The 14,041-nt window shown below is 60.5% G+C and overlaps 1 protein-coding gene across 1 annotated transcript in view; it reads right to left on the bottom strand.

Annotated features, from left to right (window-relative positions):
* ANK2 (ankyrin 2) overlaps positions 1–5,540 on the bottom strand; it is a 177,211-nt gene extending 171,671 nt beyond the window's left edge. The window contains exon 1 of the mRNA XM_045586032.1: positions 5,389–5,540. Within this exon, the coding sequence (XP_045441988.1) occupies positions 5,389–5,517 (129 nt within the window). The 5' untranslated portion in view covers positions 5,518–5,540. The remainder of the gene's footprint in view (positions 1–5,388) is intronic.
* Between the last annotated feature and the right edge of the window lie 8,501 nt (positions 5,541–14,041).

Genomic DNA, 14,041 nt, shown 5'->3' with positions numbered 1-14,041 from the left:
TCTACATGTAAACAGGTATGTTGGAACCTTTTATTTCTGCTTAGTGGGAAAGGAAATCAACAAAACGCAGACTCCTCCACGCACAGTGGCCACGGGGACATGAGGACGTGCCCAGACGGAGGGCGGCAGCCAGGCTCCCGTGGCCGTGGGCTCCGGAAGCGCTCCCACGTGGACGGGGTGACAGCTGGATGTTCTCAAAAGGTTCCTGGGATTTTCCATGGGGAGGATTCTGGAAGGCATGCGTCACACAGGCCGACCCGTTCTGTTCCGAGTGGCATTTTCGATGACTCTGTTTGGTTTGCTGCCCAGAAACCTGTGTGCGTGTTCGGGCTGAGAACCTGGCCTGAGCTCTTTTCGGAATCAGACTGCTGAGCACCGAGGAACTCCGGGCGGGCGGGCGCCGGGCTGTCCACGCTCCTCCCACCCAGCGGGACACCCATGGGCCCCGGTAACGTGGGCTTGGCCGGCACTGTATGTCTGTCTATTTGCCACTCATTCTTTAATACGATTCGACATTTACACGGCACGTGCCTCTCCGCATTGCAAATAAAACTTCCTTCCGTGTTCAAAAAGGGCGCCGCTGCCACCACTTTATGAGGCTGCACCTCGGCCTGGGCCTGGGCTCTCGGCTGGAGCATCGTGCAGTTCACCGAAAGGTGGCGGGTTCAGTTCCCCGACAGGGCACATAGCCATGGGGTGGGTTTGATCCCTGTTTGGGGAGTGTGTGGGAGGTAATCAATCAGTGTCTCACTCTCTCTCTCCCCCCCACTTCCCTCTCTCTCTATCTCTCTCCTCCAACTCCCCTTCCTCTTTCTCTTAAATCATAAAAGCATATCCTCATGTGAGGATTTTTTAAAAATCTTCATCTTTCCATGCCCCTTTGCAACTTGGTGATAAACCACTGTATATATTCAGTAAGTATTCTCATTGTCACCAATTTAACAAGCAGTAGAGACCAGGAAAATGGGGGGGGGGGGGGGGGACTCCCAAAGATGTCCTAGAAATAATAAGCTGTAATCACCCCAAAATAATAAGATCATAAAAGCAAAGAGCCGCCCTAACTGATTTGGCTCAGTGGATAGAGCATCAGCCTGCGGACTTAAAGGTCCCGGGTTCGATTCCGGTCAAGGGCATGTACTGGTTGGTTGCGGGCACATCCCCAGTAGGGGGTGTGCAGGAGGCAGTTGATCGATTGATATTTTTAACTCTTTCTTTGATATTTTTAACTATCGCTCTCCCTTCCTCTCTGTAAAAAAAATCAATAAAATTTTTTTTTAAATAAAATAAAAGCAAAGAGCGGATCAGAACCTTTCTCTATGAAAACCAATGGAAAGGACTTGGAAGTTTGCTTTTGTCCCACACAAAACCACCTTTCTGTGACAGCTGCCAGAGTGCAGATGTACACACACATTTTTAATAAAAATAGAAAAGAACGATGATAAAATCATAGTCCATCATTGATGGCAACTGCTGTGCTTAAGAAGCAAATGTAGTCTTTGAACAGCTCATTTTTAAACATCTCATGGAATATTTTGGTGCAGTTACAACAGAATCACAGCCATAAGGGTATACAACTTCCTCTCAGATGTGTCACTACTGTGTTCTTAGTAACTGCATTCTTTTTCTTTAAAAAAAAATATTTTATTGATTTTCCACAGAGAGGAAGGGAGAGGGATAGAGAGTTAGAAACGTCGACCAGCGGCCTCCTGCACACCCCCTACTGAGGATGTGCTGGCAACCAATGTACATGCCCTTGACCGGAATCGAACCTGGGACCTTTCAGTCCGCAGACCGATGCCCTATCCACTGAGCACACCGGTTTCGGCAGTCACTGCATTCCTTTAGGTGCGGGACAGGGCTGCAGGTGAAGAGGGAGGCGTCTCCGTTAAAGGCTGAGTCACTAACTCCACCTTCTGTGCGGGACCAGGCTGAGGAGCACATCCCTATTTCCCGCCAAAGAGCTCAGGGGCCTCGGCTCCCATCCCAACTCTGCCACAAACTAGTGCGTCTGATCCAGCGAGTCCCTCAGCGTGGGCACGGGCCACCCTGGTGCTTGGGAGCACGGCCAGCTTCTCACCGGGAAAGGCTGGGCTTCGGCGCCGTGCGGGCGCCGGCAGGAAGTTTCTAGGGACCAGGGTCCTAAGGACAAGCCGTGCGCGTGCCTCTCCGTGGGCCAGGCCCGCTCGGACACAGGCCTTACGGCGCCTCGGGAAACGGGCTGTCCGTGCTGAGAAACGGAGAGCATATCGACTTATTTGAAAATAACAGGCCATTTTGTTTAAATGAGGAAGATTATTTCAAGATATGCTTTGCTTTCAAGGATGGGATGGTGGGTGTGGCTGTTTTTTAACCAGCCTCTGGAAATTATTTATTTTCAAAACTTAAAAAAAAAAGTGCAATTGAGAAACAGCACGTGGTTGTGGAAAGAACATTTTACTGGGAATCTCTTTTTACAACTGCATCTCACAAGCGTGTGAGAAATTTGATGAAGTTCCAGCATCCTCCTCAAGTCTACAACTCTTAGGCCCTGCCCTGGACACACGACATCTGGACGTAAAAAGAAATGACTTAGAATAATGTCAGCTAACATCAGCCTCTTCTCCCTGTGAAAAGCTAAAGCATCGATGGAGTCTTTTAAGCAAATAAATGCTGGATTAGTTCATTTCAACGCATCTTCCCTGTGGGCCACCTGCTCACAGCTTCCCGTGACCGCGCAGAGCAGGACGGCGCGCTGTCCCGCCACCCGGTCTCTCCTCTCCTGCGACGGAAGCAGGTCCCGCAGGCCAGACGGTGCCGCTCACAAACCACGCTCCGAGGGCCGGCAGAGGGACTGCAGCCACGCTCGCAGCATGTTTCCAGTTCACAAATAATTAAAATGTATTGAAACATGGAATGGAGCACAAGATCATAATGCAAAGATATATTTTTAATTAACAGGAAGCTCACATAAGAATATTAAAAATAAATCCAAATATGAGGCTACTTAATTGTCCTGTTTTTATTACTTAATAATTTTCACTTGAGTGAAAATGTTTTCAAAAGCAGCTTCTTTGTTTTTTATGCCTTCCAGCTGGCTTCTATCTGCAGCGGGACAGGCCTCCCTGAATTTGGGGACGCAGGCTTGTCTGAAGGGCACGTCACAGATGAATGTCCACATGTGTGACGCACAGCACCTGCATGGCCGAGGGGCCGGTGGGCGGAAAAGGGCACAGGACACACAGCACAATGACCTTCCGGCTACTTCCTGGGAGGGAGCTCCGGAGAGCCACTGACCGCCACCTTCCGGGTCCATTTCCTCAGGAGCTACTGTAAGGAATGATGGGGAGACACCTTGTTCTTCTCTCAAACCACATTTCAGAGCTGGCTCCGTGGCCGTGGAGGGGCAGGGGGAGGGGGGTGGAGGGGCAGGGAGAGGGGGGGGAGGGGCAGGAGGAGGGGGGTGGAGGGGCAGGGGGAGGGAGGGGGGAGGGGCAGGGGGAGGGGGGAGGGGCAGGGGGAGGGAGGGTGGAGGGGCAGGAGGAGGGGGGTGGAGGGGCAGGGGGAGGGAGGGTGGAGGGGCAGGGGGAGGGGGGGCAGGGGGGACAAGGGGAGGGGTTGTGATCTAGAAAATAAATCCAAATCCGCTGACAGCCAGCCCCACACTCAGCCTCGGCGAGCGGTGAGCACCCACCAGCGCCTGCCTCTGCCGTGGGCGGGAGGACCACCCCCAGGTGAGTCTAAAAACCAGAACAAGAACAAGCAGTAGCTGCGCCGGATCCGCCCTGACCCCCCATTCCCCGTGGGTCTGGCCGAGGGACAGCATCCAGACGTGAGGCTGGGCAGATCCTGACACATGACCACGCGACTAACCAATGGCCATGCCTGCCCTGCGGGATTCCGTTCAGAGCAATGCAGCATCCGAGCCACTGCACTGCCCCGGGCACAGCGAGGTTTCCCCTGGCCTGCGGCACAGGAAGGGCACGGATTGAGGAACAGGCCAGGCGAGCAGGCCTCCTGGCGTATGCCTGGTCCTCTGGGGAGCGAGTGAGAGGTCGTGACAGCGTCCTGGCAGGAGGCGGCAGGCTGCGTGGAGAACACGAGATGCAGGTGGTATGTCCGGGAAAGTGCGCGGCCGTGGCAGGGAGAGGAGCAGAGCCAGAAGGCAGGCCTGGCGAGGAGGGAGCGCTCCAGGGAAGGGGCCCGTGGGCTCAGAGACCACAGACAGAACAAAAAGCCTGGCTGGCGTGGCTCCTGGACAGACTGTCGTCTGCAAACCAAAGTGTCCCACGTTTGATTCTGGTCAAGGGCACGCACCTCGGCTGCAGGCTCCTCCCCAGCTGGGCCCTGGTCAGGGCGCACGCAAGAGGCAGCCAATCGATGTGTGTGTCTCACATCCATGTGTCCTTCCCGCTCTTGCCCACTCTCTCCAAACACCAGTGGGAAAGGATCTCTGGGTGAGGGTCAACAGAAGAAAACAAAAAGCAGGAGCCAGTGCCCCGCAGGAAGGCCCCGGCAGGCGGGCAGACAGCGCACCCAGAGCGCCATGCCCGCCAAGGCTTGCCGCGCGGCCCTCCCGTGGGCATGGCAGTGTGGTCCCGGTCAGGGAGCGCTCAGCCGCAGGGGGCCCTCAGGCTTCCGTCCAGAACAGGGCGCAGACGCCCATGGAAAAGGCGCCCCTTCCAGCACAGGAGGAGCACTCTCAGCGCTGAGCAGGAGTGCTGAGCACACGCCGGCCCTCATCCCAGAGCCGAGCACAAACTGCTCCTGGCGCCACATGCCCTCCGCATCCTCCCGAGGCTGACCATCCATCCATCCATCCATCCATCCATCCATCCCCGCGTCGCCTGCGGCCTGCCCGCCGGGCCGCCCTCCCCGAAGCCAGCCCCCAGCCAGATGGCCTCCGGGTGGAGGACAGCGGCTAACGGTTAACGAGACCGTAATTCTCAGCTGAGCCACCCCCTCTCCCACCTGGCCTGGCACCTAACCCATCGTCCGGAAAGAGAAAGCCTGAGATTCATGCTGGAAACCAAAGAAATACAAAATAAACATAACAACTGCAGCGTTAAAGCCCAGGCCCTGCTGGCCGCCAGCGCTCTGCCCGCACACACCGTGGTCCCTGACTAACGGGAGGAGAGGAGAGGCGCTGCGGCTGACAGCGGCCTCCGCCGCCCCCGCCCCTCCAGACCCGGAACGGAGCCGGCGGGGCTGGATGAAGATAACGGGGGGGGGGGGGGGGGGGCGCCCCTACTGCGGGGAATGGCCTGGGCGGTCAGCCAGCCAGCTGCACCGGGGGCCCCGCTGCCCGGACCGGCCGCCCCCCGCGGCGCACCGCCCTGCAGCCCGGGACCCGGGGGCGGGGCGGTTCAGGGGGGCTCAGGGGGCCGGAATGGGGGGCGGCCGCGCCCCTACCTTCCTCTTGCGCTCCGCGCGGCCCCGCGGGCTCCGGCGCTGCTTCTTCCTCTCGCGCTCCAGGACCTTCTCCTTCTCCTCCAGCTCGGCCTCGCGGACTTTCTTAATGGAAGCCGCGGCGTGAGCCATGGTGGCGGCTCCGCGCCCCGCGGTGCAGGTGCAGGTGCGGCGGGAGGGCTTCCCGGGCGGGGCCTCCTCTGAGCCTCCGCGGCCCAGCCCCCAGGTGCGCGCCCGGGGCTCCGCGGACGCGGCCGCGCTCCTGCGTGGGCGGCACTGCGGCAGCCCCGCCCCGGCCCGGCCCGCTCGGCTGCAGATGCGGCTCCGCGCGGCTCCCGGCGGCTCCGTGCGGGCGGGCGGCGCGCGGGGCGGGCGGCGCTGTGCGGGGCGGAGCGGGGGGCGGCTCGGTGCGGGCGGGCGGGTGGCGGCGCTGTGCGGGGCGGAGCGGGGGGCGGCGCGGGGGGCGGCGCTGTGCGGGGCGGGGCGGGGGGGGGCGGCTCGGTGCGGGCGGGCGGGTGGCGGCGCTGTGCGGGGCGGAGCGGGGGGCGGTTCGGTGCGGGCGGGCGGGTGGCGGCGCTGTGCGGGGCGGAGCGGGGGGCGGCTCGGTGCGGGCGCACAGCCTGCCTCCGCCCGGCCTGTGCGGGGCGCCGCGGGACGGATCACGCGGCTGCCGGAGGCGCGGCCGGGAAACCTGCCACAGCCGCGGGCGCGTAGGCGGGCGGTTCCCGATCCACGCGGGCCCGGGAGGGGAGGGGGGCGGGAGATGCCTGAGCGGGGTCGCAGGCAGGCTGTGAAATCCGGATTAACCAGCGAGGTCCCGGCGAGTCCGCGCCAGGAGACCAGAGAAAGGAGCCGGCGGGACCCGGAGCCCACACACGAGGGGTTCCCAGTGTCCCCACGCCTTTCCTGCCGGATTGCCGGGCGTGGCCAGCTTGACCCGCACCCTGGGCCCCGGACAGTCAGGGCACGGCGCAGGGGCCCTCCCCACGCACCGCCTCCTCCGCACGGAGAAAAGGTAGACAGCGCCCCGTAGAAAGATGGTTTTGGGTGGAACCCAGCCCTGAGGCGCGCCTGCGCAGACACGGAGGGTGTCGGTGCGTTGGGTGCCACACGCGGATAAGACAGTCGCTCTCCCAGGAGGAAGACGCGTTTTCCATGCGGGGCATGGTCCCTACACGCCTTAGCTTATCACATTGTAACGTAGATTTTTCCCTTGTACCTAAACAAGGTGGAAGCAGTAGGTTAGGCAAATGCCCCACAGGAAGCAGGTGCACTTGGTGGTAGGAGAGAACCAATCTGGTCCAAAGCCAGTCAGCGTGGCAGGTGGGGCTCAGCGTCACTGTGAGCCAGGAGGTCAGGGTTTGATTCCTGACGGGGCACAGGCCAAGCTGTGGGCTTGATCCCCAGCGTGGGGCGTGCAGGAGGCAGCCAATCGATGATTCTCTGTCATCATTGATGTTTCTATCTCTCTCTCCTTCTCCCTCTCTGAAATCAATAAAATCTATATATATTATAGGCTAAGTGACCAAACCACTGGTGGACCAGTTGCTATGACATGCAATGACCACCAGGGGGCAGGTGCTCAATGCAGGAGCTGCCCCTGGTGGTCAGTGTGCTCCCAAGCGGGAGCCCTCAGCTGACCCACAGGCACCAGAAGCCAGGCACAGCAGGGCCCGGATGGGCGGGAGCGCCAGGCAGGATTGGACTGCGGGTTTCGCCTGATCCTCCCAGACCACGTGAGGGACCCCACTGGTGCATGAATCTATGCACCAGGCCTCTAGTATATTAATTAAAATAAAAAGTCAAAAGTGTGACCAGGGGGGTCATAGCCCTCCTCTAGCCTGGGCAGCTGGGAAGTCATCTTCTAAGGAAAGCCAGCCTCTGTGCCGCCCGCTCTGGAAACCGTGTCCGCATTGACAAGGGAACACAGTCTTCCTGGAAGACAGCACACGGCCTGGGGAGGGCTCCACTCACCCAGCCATCCCACCGCCCCTGACGTTCCCCAGGACCCTCCGGGCTGCGGCGGGGCCGAGGGGCCGAAGACGACCACCCGGCGCTCTCTCCTAAGTGTTTTCCACCGAGCCAGAGCCGTGGGCCCCCGTGAGCTGTGTCTCCCCGCGGAGGCTGACGGGGCGGCCTGCCCGGCCGCTCCGAGCCTGTCCCTGTGCCAGGTCCTCCTCAGCGCGGCCGCGAAGGGCTATCTCCTTAGCCTCTCCCGTGCCCACAGCCCTCCTTGCGAAGCGGCAGTGTCCGTGCAGGGCTGCCTTCGGAGGCCGGGAAAGCACACGTTTTTAAACCTTCCGTCCTGTGACTTTGCAAACAGGGTCTTAGTCCGAACGAAGGGCCTCCCTTTATTTTTCTACAAACAGCACGAGGGAAGCTCGTTGTGCCCCTCTCATCTCGTGAGGAAGAGGCAATGAGTCGGGTGAGGGTTGGTGTTAGTTCAGCGTGCACATTCTCAGAGCGAGGTGCTGCCAGGCCTCCTGAAGCAGCACGCCCCTCTGTGTCCCAGAGCACAGGGGAGCAGCAGCAGAGGGGTGTGCGGGAGCACTGGAGGCACGGGGACAGGCCCTCCCATCACCCCATCCCTGCCGGCCGGGGCTCCCTGCTGACGCCCCACACAGGAATCGCGGGCCGTGGGAGCATTTCCGCATAAAGCAAAGCAACCAGGAGCCCTCGTGAGCCCGTGCTTCCAGCCACCTGGTCCCCAAGCGGAGAACACGCTGCCCCACGCGTGGTGGGAGGCAGCTCGGATCCGTCCGAGCTCCAGGGACCAGCGTGTCCCGGGTAAGGCCTCCACAGCTCACCCCGCCAGACCCTCCCCGTCAGCCCTCCCCGAGGCCCCGGCTGTGCAAACGGCCCCGTCCTTTCTGTTCAGAAGGAAAGTCAGCGTCGGTTTTCAGCGGGAAGAGCAGTGGGCACTTACCAGCTGCGCCCGGCACAGACAGGGCACCAGGGTCCAGTCCCAGGGGCTCCAGGCCATTCATGTGCCGCCCGCCCCCAGCCGAGGCGGGACCTGTGGTCTCCCCCCAGGACCAGCTGGCGGCGTCCGCACCCCGAGCCCAAGGACAGGCTGGTCTGCCTCCCAGGCTCCCTGTGCAGGCTCCACCGTGACAGCCCGCGGGGGAGTGCCCTTCAGAGGACGCCTCCCTTGGGGACGGAGGGACACTGGCCATCCGCTTGGTCAGTGTCCAGCCCTCAGGGATCCGTCAGGGCGCGTTCGATCACCGCGCTGCCGGGCCACCAGCCCCGCCCCGCACAGCAAGCCGTCCCCGCCGCAGCCCCAGCGGGCAGGTGGGGAGAACCGGCCGCAACACTGAGGCTGGAACCCCTGGCCTGGGAGCCCAGTTCCTCTCCGCAAGGCCTGGGACACCGGCCCCTGTGGAGGCTTCCACCGGCAGGGGACCGAGCAGCCGCGGCCCCCGTAGGCGCCCTTCCACCTCTCCAGGAGCAGACCTAACAGCAGAGCCTGCGGCCAGCAGCGCCCACCCGCTGGCACCTCTGTGGAAGCGTCGTGGGCACAGCAGGAGGCCCAGGCGGTGGGTTCCACTCCGACCCCAGGGCCAGACCCAGACCGTTCGCTGCCATTCCCTGTGCGTCCACGCTGACGCCAGTGAGTCTCGCCTTCCCTGGAAGTGTCACACTTCCTCCCAGGCTGCGCATACATCAGTGTGAGTGCGCCTGGCCCATGCTCTGCACCTTTTGTGGGCCCGGAACTCCGGGTTCCTGGCCGGTAAGTTACTGGCAAGAACACCTCAGTATTGCTCAAACTTGACAACAGGAAGGGGTAAACTAACCTTAGAGGACGCCCGAGTATGCGAACGTCAAACATCAAATCAGTGCTGGGTGCTGCGGGCGCTCTGCCCGGACCCCGTGTTGTCACACAGGCAGACACGCCCCGGAATCCACGCACCTCCGTGGGCCGGCCGCATCTCTGCAGGGCCCAGCGGACCTGTGAGCCACGCTGCCCCATAGCACCATCCACCAACGGGCCCGCCCGGCCGGCGTGGCTCAGGGGCTGAGCATCAACCTACGAACCAGGAGGTCAGGGTTCAACTCCCGGTCAGGGCACAGGCCCAAGGTGTGGGCGCGACCCCAATGAGGGGCGTGCAGGAGGCAGCCTTTCCATGGTTCTCTCTCATGGAGGGTGTTCTCTCTCCCTCTCCCTTCCTCTCTGACACCAATAAAAGGCATTAAACAACCACAGCCAGCCTTCCCTGTGCTGCGTTGTTGGTGCCGGGCTCCTAGGAGCGGCGGGCGCTGTGTGCGGGTGGCCAGTCGGTCCCTGACGTGTAAACGTGGACTCGCACGGCCTCACGGGAGGCAGCCACGTTCCTTCCCCGCTCCCCATGCTGACGGGTCCTTCTTCCCCCAAAGACAGGGTGTCCTCCCCTGGCAGCCAGCGTGCTCGGGGCTGCTGCTTGGCACCCTGCACCTCTTGCTTAACACGGCCCTCCGCTCCACACCCACCGGGCCCGCCCGCAGTCCGGAAGCACGGGGCCCGGGCGCCACACACACACACACACACACACCCGCCCCGGACACCACTCTGGCGAGGCTCAGCCTCTTCGGCACCACTGTCACTCCCACGTCGGGTCTGCCGCCAACAGAAGCCCTGCGTGGGTTCCACTCCGGAGCCGGCCCCACCGAGCCTGCCGGACGGGGCGGGGATGCCGGGCCCCTCCAGAAAGGCCGGCAGCCTCGGGGGCAGCGGCCGGGGAGGAGTGAGCGGAGACAGCTCTGCCTCCGGAGCGCGCTCCCTGCCGCTGAGCTTCCTCTGAAAACCAGAGCGAGAGGCCCGCCCCTGTCCCAGGCCTGCGAGCTGCCCCGGGCTGAGTGACAGACGGGGTCAGGGCCTTTCAGCTGACTCGCCGGAGCCCGGCGGCCGCTTCCCCTCGCTCAGTTGCACAGTCGCTTCCCAGCGGCCGGGCCGGCCCCCGTGAAGGCAGCACGCCACCGCGTCCTTCGGAACACGAAACGCGCGGAAGATGGCGAACAACGGACCCGTGAGGAGGCACTGGTCACACGGCGGATTTAGAAAGACAGCCCAGCCCTATCTGGTCTGGCCCCACGGTTAGAGCATCGGCCTGCAGACTGAAGGGTCCCGGGTTCGATTCTGATCAAGGCCCCGTATCTCAGTTGCAGGCTTCTCCCCGGCCCAGGCCCTGGTCAGGGCTTGTGCAGGAGGCAACCAATTGATGTGTTTCTCTCTGATTTCCCTCTCTCTTCCATTCTCTGGAAAAATCAATGGAAAAATATTACCGGGTGAGGATTTAAAATACTAATAAGAATGTATGTATATTTCTGCTCCCCCACGTAGAGCTGTTGAGCTGGGAAGTTTCATAACCAAACTGTTTTGAGCTCAGGCTTATTTCAGCGTTTCCCCTCCCTCCCCAGCGAGCCCACGGCAGCAATGGGTAAATGAGCGACAGGAGCGCCCAGTGAGTCACAGAGCCAGCACACACGGCCAGCCTGCGGGACCTGTCCTTCTTCTTAATGAAAGTGTTGACTACGATGTGATACATCTTCACACGGAAATGCATCCTTCAACATCTGAGGATTCACAAACAACACCAAATCTAACAGATACATGAGATGTGACTGAAAACATGCAATACTCTATTTTTCACCAAAAAACAAGCTGCCGGTTTTGGTAGAAACTTTAGGCAACGTTCAGCCCAGATAAGTCTGGAAGAAAGCCTTCTACAGAGATACAGCTCTCACCCGAGGCCTCCACAGGAAGTGGATTGGTTTTTCTCGTCTCCTTCCTCGAAGGACGTGTCCAGGCGCCTTCACGCGGTTACGTAGCGGAGGGTCTCCCATGCCACCTGCCTGCTACCCAGCGCCACTCCCGCCACCTGCGCCGCCCCCCACCCGCCAACCAGGGCTGCTGTGGCACCAGAGCCAGGGGCGCTTGTGCGACCTGTGACCCCACTGGTTCTTGTCGTTGCATCCCTCACTTTCGGTAAGTCTGCCCTGACGGAATATGGGGCAGGCAGTAGTCTCGGGGAAATTAGTGAGATGGCCTCTGAGTCCTTGGGCATTCCTTTGGGTTCCAGGTGTGGCGGAGACAAGCGGCAAGATGGGGAGGTGCCTTCGGAAGCATCTAGAAACCCTACAATCAAATGGTTTCTCAAGTTCTTTAAGTTCTCACTCCAATTAAAAGACACCGAACTGCACCAGCCGGCCTGGCTCAGTGGCTGAGCATCAGCCTATGAACCAAGAGTTCACAGTTCCATTCCCGGTCAGGGCACAGGCCCAGGTTGGGGGCTCGATCCCCAGTGTGGGGCGTGCAGGAGGCAGCTGATCTCTCATCACTGATGTCTCTCTCTCTCTCTCCCTTCCTCTCTGAAATCAATAAAACCATCTTATATAATAAAAGCCTAATATGCAAATCGACAGAACCATGGAAGGACTGGTCACTATGATGCACATTGACCACCAGGGGGCAGACGTTCAATGCAGGAGCTGCCCCCAGCCCGCAGGCCCCAGGCCAGTCAAGGTGGGTGCTAGTGGGGGGTCTCCCATTGCCCCACTGGTCACCCCGCAGAGGGAGGCAACCAGTGGCAGTAAGGGTCAGTCAGCAAGCAGGCGGTGCCAGGCCAGTTGCCCCCCCTCTCCCGATCGCCCCACCAGTTGCCCCACAGATCAGCTCTGATTGCCAGCCAGGCCTAAGGACCCTACCTGTGCATGGATTTTATGCATCGGGCCTCTAGTGTGTGTGTGTGTGTGTGTGTGTGTATGTGTACATATATCTATATATATTTTTTTTAAAGACAACAACTGGAACACCCAGATGAGACAATATCTACGAATAGGTATTGTTTACAAAACAAAAGCCTGAACAGTGGAAAATTCTTGAACAACAACAAAAAAAAATCCTTCAACAAAGGTCAATGAGCTTACCGCAATGGTGAAGGAATTCAATGTACATGTTTCGAGTTCACGTGAAACATTCAAGATATGTGGCTCACAGCTCTCCACTGAGCCCTCTTCTTGGGCTCGGGTCGAATGCCACAGTGTGCTGCTGCTCTGGCCCTGAGCACCTCGTGTGGGAGGGGCTGCGTCTGCTTTGAGCCCCTCGGGCTCCGTGCTGGGGGCAGCAGCCTCTCCAGCCCCGCTCCTGGCACACGGGCAGACAGGACCGGGCCAGGGCCCGGATGAAGAGAGGCACCCTGTGGCGATCACTGGTGCGGGGAAGCGGACACGGAGCCGGGCCCGGGTGAGCGGCTCAGTGAGCTGAGCGGCGTGTGTCCACACCCACATGGTGAGATCCTGGCGGGCCTTTGGAGGTGAGCAGGTCACGGATGACACCGGGGGCCTTACGGAGACCACAGCTCCTGCCTCTGTGCCGCGTGGGGACACGGAACCGCCACACGAAGACATGGAAGCCCGTCACGCAAGGGCACAGAAGCCCGCCACGTGGGGACGCGGAGGCCCGCCAACGACCCAAGGGCCCCACAGAGCAAGAGGCCTGACTCGGCTGCCCCAGAGCTGCGAGGCTAACTGTCCGCTGCCCCTACGCCCGGTCTGTCCCACCGCCGGACAGCCTGGCGCCGCCTGTGCTCAGGAAGGTGTCCGCCCCAAGAGGCAGCGCCCCAGAAGCCCGTTATTTAACTAAACCGGGACCAAAGGCTCGGACAGGCACCTCTACAGCTCCACTCAGGACCAAACCAAACAGGACAGTGCCCTCAGCTGTGGGCGGTCGGGGGGGGGGGGGGGCTGGAGGGGCCCTGTGGGCCGCTGCACACGGAGGTCCCCGGAGCACGGGCACTGCCGGGCGGCGGGCGCTCTCGCTCCCAGAATTAATCTCTAAAACCGGTTTCAGCAAAGGCAGGCTGGCCTGTCCCAGGGGAGGCAGGCGCACACAGCCAGCCCGCAGCTGGCGCACCGGGAAATGCAGTGAGAAATGTGTCTACGTGAATGCCTTCCCACTCACAGGATTGGAGAGAAAATGCTGTCTTTCCTGAAACTAAACAGAAAGAAATAGGACACGTGCACAAGCACCCTCACACACATGATCGTGTGCTCACACACCCTCACACACATGTTCATGCACACACACCCTCACACACATGTTCGTGCGCGCACACATGTTCGTGCACACACACCCTCACACACATGTTCGTGCGCACACACCCTCACACACATGTTCGTGTGCGCACACACCCTCACACACGTCCCTGCACACACTCGCCCTCACACACATGTTCGTGCACACACACACACTCACACACATGTTCATGTACACACACCCTCACACACATGTTCGCGTGCGCACACACCCTCACACACGTCCCTGCACACACACGCCCTCACACACATGTTCGTGCACACACACACACTCACACACATGTTCATGCACACAACCCTCACACACATGTCCGTGCACACACATACACTCACGCACATGTTCATGCACACAACCCTCATACACATGTTCGTGCACACACACCCCTCACACACATGTCCATGCACGCACGCACACCCTCACACACATGTTCGTGCACACACACACACTCACGCACGTGTTTGTGCACACACACCCCTCACACACATGTCCATGCACACACACACCCTCACACACATGTCCATGCACACACACACCCTCACACACATGTTCATGCGCACACACCCTCACACACATGTTCGTGCA

This window comes from Pipistrellus kuhlii, unplaced genomic scaffold (genome assembly GCF_014108245.1).
Source record: "Pipistrellus kuhlii isolate mPipKuh1 unplaced genomic scaffold, mPipKuh1.p scaffold_m20_p_21, whole genome shotgun sequence".
Classification (NCBI taxonomy): domain Eukaryota; kingdom Metazoa; phylum Chordata; class Mammalia; order Chiroptera; family Vespertilionidae; genus Pipistrellus; species Pipistrellus kuhlii.
This window is presented reverse-complemented; position numbering and strand designations above follow the sequence as displayed.